Consider the following 10,036-nt stretch of genomic DNA (forward strand, 5'->3'; position numbering starts at 1 on the left):
AAAGACTTCGAGGCAGCGTAACAGTTTAATGATCTACAGCAAAAAATAGCGAGCTTCAGTGAAAACTAAGTGAATATTTAATGACTACAACAGTGATTTCTCGCTAGAATTTACATCATAAGTGGAAACCATTGGTCAAAAATGATTTACATTTACACACAAACTGACCAGCCACAACTTTCAGACGCCATCTTGATTTTTCTAGCTCAACTGTCACAGAATGGAAAGCACAGGATTAACCTCCATTGATGGAGCAATTGTAGAATCATCAATGCACATGGAGAACCCACTGGTCTTTGATAGATTAGTTTTTGTTCCTACAAGAAGTATTTCTGTTTTACTACTGTTAAGCCTAAGAAATTTACTTCAAAACCAAGCTTTAATTTCAGACAAACAGTTAAAAAAGAAGTAGGTTTTGAAGATAAATAGAGCTGAGTGTCGTCAGTGTAACAGTGTAAATGGATACCATATTTCCTAAAAATGGTTCCAAGTGGCAGTAAATAAATGATAAATAATAAAGGGCCCAGAACTGATCCCTGTGGCATGCCTGTGGTAATAATATGTGATGGTTTAGATGAGCTAATTGAACAAATTGAGTACGACCAGAGAGATAAGATATGAACCAAGCCAGTGAAGTTCCTACAATTACAATGGACTGTATAATGATGTATATCATAATATTGTACATCATAAGTATTTCGTGATGTATAACGTGTAACACAAGTCATACAAACAGCGGTTAATGAAGTGGAAAAATGGGCCAACTATCAGTTGCTAAAACTCAACTAGTCTGTTTTGTAAAGGGAAATCATATACCCAAAATAAAAGTGAAAGCATATAGTCAGGTACTTGAACAAGTTAAAGTTATAAGATATCTAGATATGGATGGATTCCAGGCTGACTTTCAAGACGCATATACAGAAATTGTTAGATAAGTGCAAAACAAGTAATAATATATTAAGATGTCTAACAGGAATGAAATGTCTAGCAGGAATTAATAATTGGATTAATATGAAAGGGCATTGGACGGACAGAAGCACACAAAATGATGTTGAAATGCCCGTTATTGGCGTGTACTATTAAGCACAGTCTCAAGGTAAAAACCCTTAAATGACTGTAAAAGTTATAAGAACATTGAATGTGTGTCATGTGCCTCAGGTCTTAAAGTGACATCAGCCTAATAAACCTCACGCTGTCTGTCATTAATGTTAACCAAAGAACAAAAGACAAAGAGTAATCATTCACTGCTTTTGACTGAATAACTATTGTAGCTTTAATAAGGATTAATCTATATATTTTGGCAGAGCAGGTAAAAATTTGAACAATATACAATAAAAAATATAATTAAAATTGTAATATTATGTGTGATTAATCACAATTAATTACAGAAAAATATGTGATTAATTGTTTTTTTTTATCGATTGAAAGCGCTACTTTATATCATTTTTGGGCTGTTAACAACAAGACAATAATTCATATATGAGATACTTATAGAATTCAGAAAATGGGGATAGTCCTGAGTTTGATATGGGTACCTGCACATGTGGGAGTACAAGGTAATGAAATGATGAGGCTATACACAACATGAGCATTGAAGTACAAATTCCACTGAGTAAAGCAGAAATAAGAATTTAAGAACATATAATAAGTTGCAAGAAATATGGGACAGAAAAATAAAGGGCAGAAACCACAATATGGTAAAGAGAGAATATGCTTCAATAGTAGGAAAGAATATATATTTTGACTCTGAATAGGACATTCTGGTTTAAATCATTCGTTGTACACAATACAACATCAAACTGGATTTTGTATATCCTGCAGACAGTGAAACTGTTGAGCATGTACTTCTTCATTGTGTAGTATTTATCAAAAATGAGTTGTTTAAGAAATTGAAAGCTATAGGTTGAATCAATTTCACAATCTCAATTTCAAATCTATTAAGTTCCACAGGACAGCTAAGAATACAGAGAGAAAGTCTTAGTTATCTCAAAATAACAGGATTGAAAAGTAGAATTTAAATTACATATCGCAAAATACATTTTATATATTATTAAAATAATATTATTGATTGCTTTTGTTTTTCATTCTCGTTGATGCTACACACTCCAGTCCAGTTGGTGGCGGTAATACTAATAATAGTTGGATTGTCAACTGCCATTCAATCCTTGTCCTTATTAAGGGGGTAATCCATCCACCGGAAACTGAAGCTTCCCCGGGCGCCACCATTGATTAGCCGAGCATCACCTGCTGTTAGCCTTCCATTGACTCCCATTCATTTTGGCGTCACTTTGACAGTGAATAACTTTACATCTGAGGCGTTTAAAGACTCCATTTGTCCATTATTTATTTCTAAAGAAACACGACAATGTATAAAAGGCTCCATTACCTTGTATATACGTTATGGCCCCGTAGAAGCCGTTTTGGTAAAAATAGGCTAACGATTGCGTCATAACCGCTCGACTCTCTGTCGCACAGTCGAGAAGTTACCGTATAGACCGGCGGAGAAGCTCGCAAGCAATCGGGGGACGTGGAGACATAAAGTCAAGGGAGAAGCCCATAGAGAGAGATAAAGTTGCTCCTGCTGCTCATGGACAGCTAATGCTCACGCTCTCCGTCTCTGCGAGATTCGGAAGGGAATGATTCAGATTTCTCTCGGCACAGCTACTAGAAGACTGACAGCTGTCAGACAGGCTCACGTCACATCACGTCGTCAAGCTCAGTTTGAGCCTGCGCAGTTCGCCTGGCGATCAGGAAGTGAGTGCTTCTAATGGGCTTCACTTTTCTCCGTTGAAACCCATGGGGTCGCTGTGTCCATCTTATATACGGTCTATGGTCCTTATGGGGACATTTTTTGGCCCACATTTTTATAAATCATACTAAGTTGTTTTTTGAAAAAGTAAAAAAAAATGCTGAAAGTTTTCTGTGATGGGTAGGTTTAGTGTAAGGAGAGAGAATATAGTTTGTATAGTTATAAAAATAATTGTGTGTGTGTGTGTGTGTGTGTGTGTGTGTGTGTGTGTGTGTGTGTGTGTGTGTGTGTGTGTGTGTGTGTGTGTGTGTGTGTGTGTGTGTGTGTGTGTGTGTGTGTGTGTGTGTGTGTGTGTGTGTGTGTGTGTGTGACAGAGCGTTCACCGCACAGGCAGATCCTTCAGGCCGGGTTTCCTGCTAACCGCACCGCAGTGGTGGGAAGTGACGTGGAGTTTGAGTGTAAAGTCTACAACTATCTTCCGATTCATATACATTGGCTGAAGCACTACGGGGTGAACAGCACCAGAGTTCGGATTTTGAAGGTAAAACCTTATTTACTAGTCTAAGATCGACCTCAGACAAATTGCAGTGTGTTTCAAGGTTGACTATTACAGTGAAAATTCTCATTATTTTGCTACAAAAAATTATGTTTTTTGTATATTATAATAACACCTCAGAGTTTACAAAATGTAATCGTCCTACAGTGTGTAAAACTTAAACTGAAATGAAGTGAACATGGCTAAAAGACAATCAAGTGTGTGCCCATACTTTATAGCTACTCAAATCACCTGAAACGTGCCTTGCCCTGTCTTATGTTTTTTTGTGTACTTGTTTTCTGTGTTTTTTGATGAAATGTGTTTTAATGTATGTTAAGTATTGTTGAATGTTTTAATGTATTTTACCTGACATCACACCTGCCCAGGGACTACAGTTGAAAATTAGTCAAGTAGGCTAAACTGGCACATTTACATTTACATACATTTTACAGACGGTCTTCGTTTCGGAGTCACCTCCTGGGCCTTCCCGGTCAGAAGTGACCGGACACCTAAAAATTCAATTTCCTCCATCCCAGTAAAACCAATGCAATTTATTTTTGTTCTATAATATTTTTTCTTTTTAATTTTGTATTTTGAGAGAATTTGATTGAATTTATTAATATTTATGCAATATTTATGGTCTATTTTTGCCATTGAAAATAATACACATTTTTTTAATTTATTATTTTTTTTTTTATTTTTTTTTAATGCAGTATTTTAGTTTAATATAGAGTCTAGGCCTTCAAAAAAAAAATGGTTGAAGCAGATTAGCGCCATCTGGTGAGAGTATGGAGAGAAAGCGTAGAACCATGTTGTAACCACTAGATGGCATAAACAGCACTCTATGGAGAGGCATGTGACTTCCCCAGCTGTTTAATGGACACATTTACTTTTTTTTTTTTTTTTGTGGATTTGAATATATATTTAAACAATCTCAAAAACTATTTCTTATCAAGTTTTATATATATTTTTTTTAGAAATAGTGATTTAAAGTGTTAGTTTTTGCATTATGATTAGTCAAACCTAAACATTGTGTTAGAAAGCCTAGAAAAATTATCCTAGAGTGGAAATCACACAATCCACCTAATATGTCATCATGGCTTAGTGATATAATGATGTTTGATATAAATATAAATATATATTTTTTTAATATATATAAAAAAAAATAAAAAAAATATGAAATTTTTTTTTTAAATTTTTTTTTAAAATTTTTTTAATTTTTTTTTTCTCTCTAGATGTTTTAGAGTGTCACCCCTTTAATGCTGTGTACTTAAAAAAAATGTAAAAAAAAAAATGTTGGTGAATTTTTGTGTTTTTGTCAATTTCCCATTCATTTCCTATGGGGGTCATTTTTGACCAAAGACCACAAGTGTAACTATTTTTTTTATGACCACTTAACATGCTCGGATCATGACCTCAATTTTTTTGTGTGTTCACATACATGATGCCATAAACGTCACCAAGTTTCGTAACATTCCGATGAAGCTGTGATTTTTAAAAATTCAAAACATATTTTTTGTAATCTGAATTTATTGGTGTGTATGTGTCTAAAAGTGTGTTTGTATGTGTGTGTGTGTGGGTGGGTGTGTCTGTTTTGCACTCTTGATGTTGTAGAGTTTCCCCCCTTTCCTGCGGTGTACTTTTTTTTAGGATTGTGTCCGATTTGTGGATTGTACACACAAAAATGCGGAGAATTTTTGAATTTTTGTAAATTTCCCATTCATTTCCTATGGGTCGGTCATTTTTGACCGAAGACCACAAGTGTGACTATTTTTTTCACGACCACTTAACATGCTCGGATCATGACCTCAATTTTTTTTTGTATTCACATACCTAATGCCATAAAAGTCACCAAGTTTCATAACATTCCGATGAAGCTGTGATTTTTAGAAATTCAAAACAGAAAATTTTCCGGTCATAAATGACCGAAGACCGTCTGAGGGTTAATGTGCACTGTCCCTGTAACTTTAAAACTGTTAAATAAAAAATAAAAAACTTGTCAAACAGTGAAAATGTGACACACAAGGTTGAAGGAAGAACATTATGATCATGATGATGTATCAAAATTATTTAATAATCCACTTCGAAGGCAATCCAAACAGGCAGGCAAACAAAACAACCTCTAACATAGACGGTGACCGGACAAAGAGTGAGGGTACAACTTATAAAGCAAACACAAAAGTTCACAGGTGAAACAAAGAACTCATAATCATGGTAACCAAGGAGACAAACGAATGACGTGAAAACAAAATAAAAGTCCATGATAATGAAACTGAGAGTGAGTGTCATGACACAATGGAAGTCTATGGAGCAAACATAAACACATTAAACACATTTTTTTGTCTCTGTAGTAATCGATGCTTCCACAGATACAGTTGATAGTGCTTAAGTTGTATCCTGGGATGTTACAAATATCAGAAATCAGAGTTGTCCAAAGTTCCTTACCTTTTCTGTTGCCAATAAAAGTGTCTGCCAATTTTTTGTACTCTCTCTGTCCTCTGGTGGGTTTTCCCGGACGTCTCCGGCTTCTTTTCTCTATAGAAGGCAAGCATCAACACTACGGATCATGAGATGGAGGTACTGCATATCAATAATGTGTCTTTAGAGGATGCTGGAGAGTACACCTGCTTTGCTGAGAACTCTGCCGACCAGTCCCGTCAGTCTGCATGGTTGACGGTTTATGAAGGTATCTACGGTGCTCTTTTTGGTTGATGATTTCTTCTTCTTGTCTAACAGCAGCAATTCACACTGGTTGAACACTTTGTACACTGTAAAAAAAAAATCGGTTAAATTTGTGGTAAAAAAAAAAAAACCGGCAGCTGTGGTTGCCAGAAATTAACCGTAAATAATGTGCAAAAAAACCCCACACATTTCATTACACCAACCTATTGAAGTACTAATATCTGTTTTGTACATTATTTGTAATACACTGACAGCAACCAAAAAAAGATGCTCATGAGAAAGTCACATGATGAATCAAAGATAATCACAAGCAGCTTTTTTTCCACAAGCTGAGAAGGTAAAACCAATATATAGATTAATTTAGACAAACAACATAAACACACATGATACTAAAGTAATACAATAAACAAATGATTAATTTATTTATTACATTCAGTTTATGTACATAACTGATTAGAAAAAAGAAACATTTATTTCAATGAAAATATATCAAATGTAATGTGTCATGCAGGGAATTCTGGGAATGTCAATTTACGGTTCTTCACTGTAAATTATACAATGACGTTGTTATTCACTTCCAAAACCTGTAATTTAACAGTATTGTACTGTAAAATACATTAACTGTAAGGTTAGGGTTATTACAGTTATTCACCGTATATAGTAAGAAAGTCTTTTAAAACCACAATAATTTTTTTTTATAGTTTGATTTTAATGGAAGTCACAAGCTATTATGTTTACGTTATTGTCAGTGATAACCTATTTAACACCGATTATTTGCTGCATGAAAGTGAAAACAAACCATCTTAGTCAGAAATTATTTGAGTTTCTTAGTGAGGATCCTACACTGTAAAAAGTGGTACTGTAACCTACTATTATTAAAGAGCATCTACCCAATTTAACCCATAACAAGAATTTGAAATGTTAAACCAATTATTTTCAGTGAATGTTTATACTGTACTTTTGTGACAGATCCTGCCACTCATGTTTTTAATGTCTTGTCCTGGCCTTTTTTTCAGCATCATCCTCCAGTCCAGCCGGGCCGGTCCTTTGCCTGTCTTCTGCCCTGTTGCCTGTGTTTTCCCCCCTCATCGTAGGTTTTGTTCATTTGTTTGTATTGTGATTCAAATAAAGGTTCACAATTTCCTCTGCCCCTAACTCCTTTTTTTCTCCTTCCCCAAACCAATACAAGCTTATGATTAATTTATGTTGATAAGGAGTGAAATTTTGTTTAGTGAAAGGTCTTTTGACAAAGATGGAAATGCGTATGATTATTTTATTCGTTTTTGTTTTTAAGTTGAACAAATATACTTATATGTTGAAAACTTTCACAAAAAAAATCAAAAATGCCCTGTGCATGTGTCAAGAAGGTCAAAAGGAAATTGAACAAGTCTGTCTTAAGATTAAACAAGTCTGTTCTTTGATTAAAATAAAAAAACATGTAGCCCATTTAACTTATTTTTATATACATTCTGCAGTGAATGATTGAGTGAGATAGTCAGTCAGTCAGTGAATGAGTCAGTGAGTGAGTGAGTGAGTCACCTGCCCTTACGAGACCCTTTATCCCTCCACCTGCCCTTACGAGACCCTCCATCCCTCCACCTGCCCTTATGAGACCCTCCATCCCTCCACCTGCCCTTACGAGACCCTTCATCCCTCCACCTGCCTTTACGAGACCCTCCATCCCTCCACCTGCCCTTACGAGACCCTTCATCCCTCCATCTGCCCTTACGAGACCCTCCATCCCTCCACCGGCCCTTATGAGACCCTCCATCACTCCACCTGCCCTTACGGGACCCTCCATCCCTCCACCTGCCCTTACGGGACCCTCCATCCCTCCACCTGCCCTTACGGGACCCTCCATCCCTCCACCTGCCCTTACGAGATCCTCCATCACTCCACCTGCCCTTACGAGACCCTCCATCCCTCCACCTGCCCTTACGAGACCCTCCATCCCTCCACCGGCCCTTACGAGATCCTCCATCACTCCACCTGCCCTTACGAGACCCTCCATCCCTCCACCGGCCCTTACGAGATCCTCCATCACTCCACCTGCCCTTACGAGATCCTCCATCACTCCACCTGCCCTTACGAGATCCTCCATCACTCCACCTGCCCTTACGAGACCCTCCATCCCTCCACTTGCCCTTACGAGACCCTCCATCCCTCCACTTGCCCTTACGAGACCCTCCATCCCTCCACCTACCCTTACGAGACCCTCCATCCCTCCACCTGCCCTTACGAGACCCTCCATCCTTCCACCGGCCCTTACGAGATCCTCCATCACTCCACCTGCCCTTACGAGACCCTCCATCACTCCACCGGCCCTTACGAGACCCTCCATCCTTCCACCGGCCCTTACGAGACCCTCCATCCTTCCACCGGCCCTTACGAGACCCTCCATCCTTCCACCTGCCCTTACGAGACCCTCCATCCCTCCACCGGCCCTTATGACACCCTCCATCCCTCCACCGGCCCTTACGAGACCCTCCATCCCTCCACCGGCCCCTACGAGACCCTCCATCACTCCACCGGCCCTTATGAGACCCTCCATCCTTCCACCGGCCCTTACGAGACCCTCCATCCCTCCACCTTGCCTTACGAGACCCTCCATCCCTCCACCGGCCCTTACGAGACCCTCCATCACTCCACCTGCCCTTACGAGACCCTCCAAGCCTCCACCTTGCCTTACGAGACCCTCCATCCTTCCACCGGCCCCTACAAGACCCTCCATCACTCCACCGGCCCTTATGAGACCCTCCATCCCTCCACCTACCCTTACGAGACCCTCCATCCCTCCTCCTGCCCTTACGAGACCCTCCATCCCTCCACCTGCCCTTATGAGACCCTCCATCCCTCCACCTGCCCTTATTGCCTCAGATTGTGAAGCACAGCGCAGGAAGCAACTATCTCAGGCACAAAGGCATGGCTCACCTCTGGCCATGTAGAAAATAGAGCATCAGTGTGTTTTCAGCATGTTAAAGATTTTTTACCTTAAATTAATGTTTCCAAAATCGTTTCAGTGGTCATTCAAGTCGTAACCGGGTGAAAGGCACTTCTGCCTCCGCTTTGCGGTCCTTTATCTGCTATAACCACACTATGTAAGATTGCCAGATCGGGTCGCGTTTCTGTAGTTCTACTGAGACATAAGAAAACTAAAAATTTTACTTGCTTTACATCAAGCGTTACAATAGTCATTATTTTTTATTTATTTTTTTTTCGTTTCTGATGTCGCAATACATCATACTTTCATAAAATCATGCATCATACTCTACCTTGTCTGTGGACATTGTTCATTCTAAAGCTGGTGCTGGATAAACAGCGAGCCTCCGTGTGACAGTAGGCTAAATTATTTACGACAGCGGTAACGGATAATTCCGCTTCCAACCTGTAGGGCCACCACATAGGAAAAGTTCCTCGGTGTTGCTTTAAGGAGTGATGCTTACATTTTCCCAGAATAAAATCAAGTTTTCTCCAAAGGCGAGATCTTCACACAGCTGCCCGTCTCCTTTGTGCAGACTTTACAAACGCTGAGGAAAACTGTTCTAGGTAGGGCCGTCGAGTTACTGATGATAGTGCACCTGTCGCTCATATCATTTTGTTATTGCAGAACTTATACATAAAGATCAGGGAAATATACCATGGTTGGTACCCTAATACGCAGGGACATATAATATAATAGGCTATAATAGAAAGCACAATGACGAGGTTCAATATCTTTGAATAATTCATCATAATACATAAAGAAAAGTATTTTTTTATTTGCTATTTATAAGCCTGAGGGATAAAACGAGAGTTAAATTCAACAAGAAAAAGAGAAAAACAATGGAGTTTTTCTACTAAAATTAATCCTTTTTTTTTTGCCTGTGTGTGAAGGGGTTGTAATCTCACAATAAAATTATCCACTTGGCGGGTTTTGTTACGGTGAAATGCCATATATGGTTGTATCCTGTTGTGACGTGGTTGGTCCCGGGTTTTGACGTTAGTTCAAGATGGAGTATAATAAAGACGCACATTGAATCAGCTCTTGGTTGTTCATTGCATCTAACACAAACATGGTGTCAGAAGTGAAC

At 38.7% G+C, this 10,036-nt stretch overlaps 1 protein-coding gene across 1 annotated transcript in view; it reads left to right on the plus strand.

Moving 5' to 3' along the window:
- LOC307012126 (fibroblast growth factor receptor 1-A-like) overlaps positions 1-7,120 on the plus strand; it is a 44,716-nt gene extending 37,596 nt beyond the window's left edge. Inside the window, exons 5-7 of the mRNA XM_079638423.1 lie at positions 3,124-3,290; positions 5,826-5,970; positions 6,983-7,120. Coding sequence (XP_079494549.1) covers positions 3,124-3,290; positions 5,826-5,970; positions 6,983-7,086 — 416 coding nt within the window. The 3' untranslated portion in view covers positions 7,087-7,120. The remainder of the gene's footprint in view (positions 1-3,123; positions 3,291-5,825; positions 5,971-6,982) is intronic.
- The last annotated feature ends 2,916 nt before the right edge of the window (positions 7,121-10,036 follow it).

This window comes from Phoxinus phoxinus, assembly GCF_949152265.1.
Source record: "Phoxinus phoxinus genome assembly, chromosome: 15".
Classification (NCBI taxonomy): Eukaryota; Metazoa; Chordata; class Actinopteri; order Cypriniformes; family Leuciscidae; genus Phoxinus; species Phoxinus phoxinus.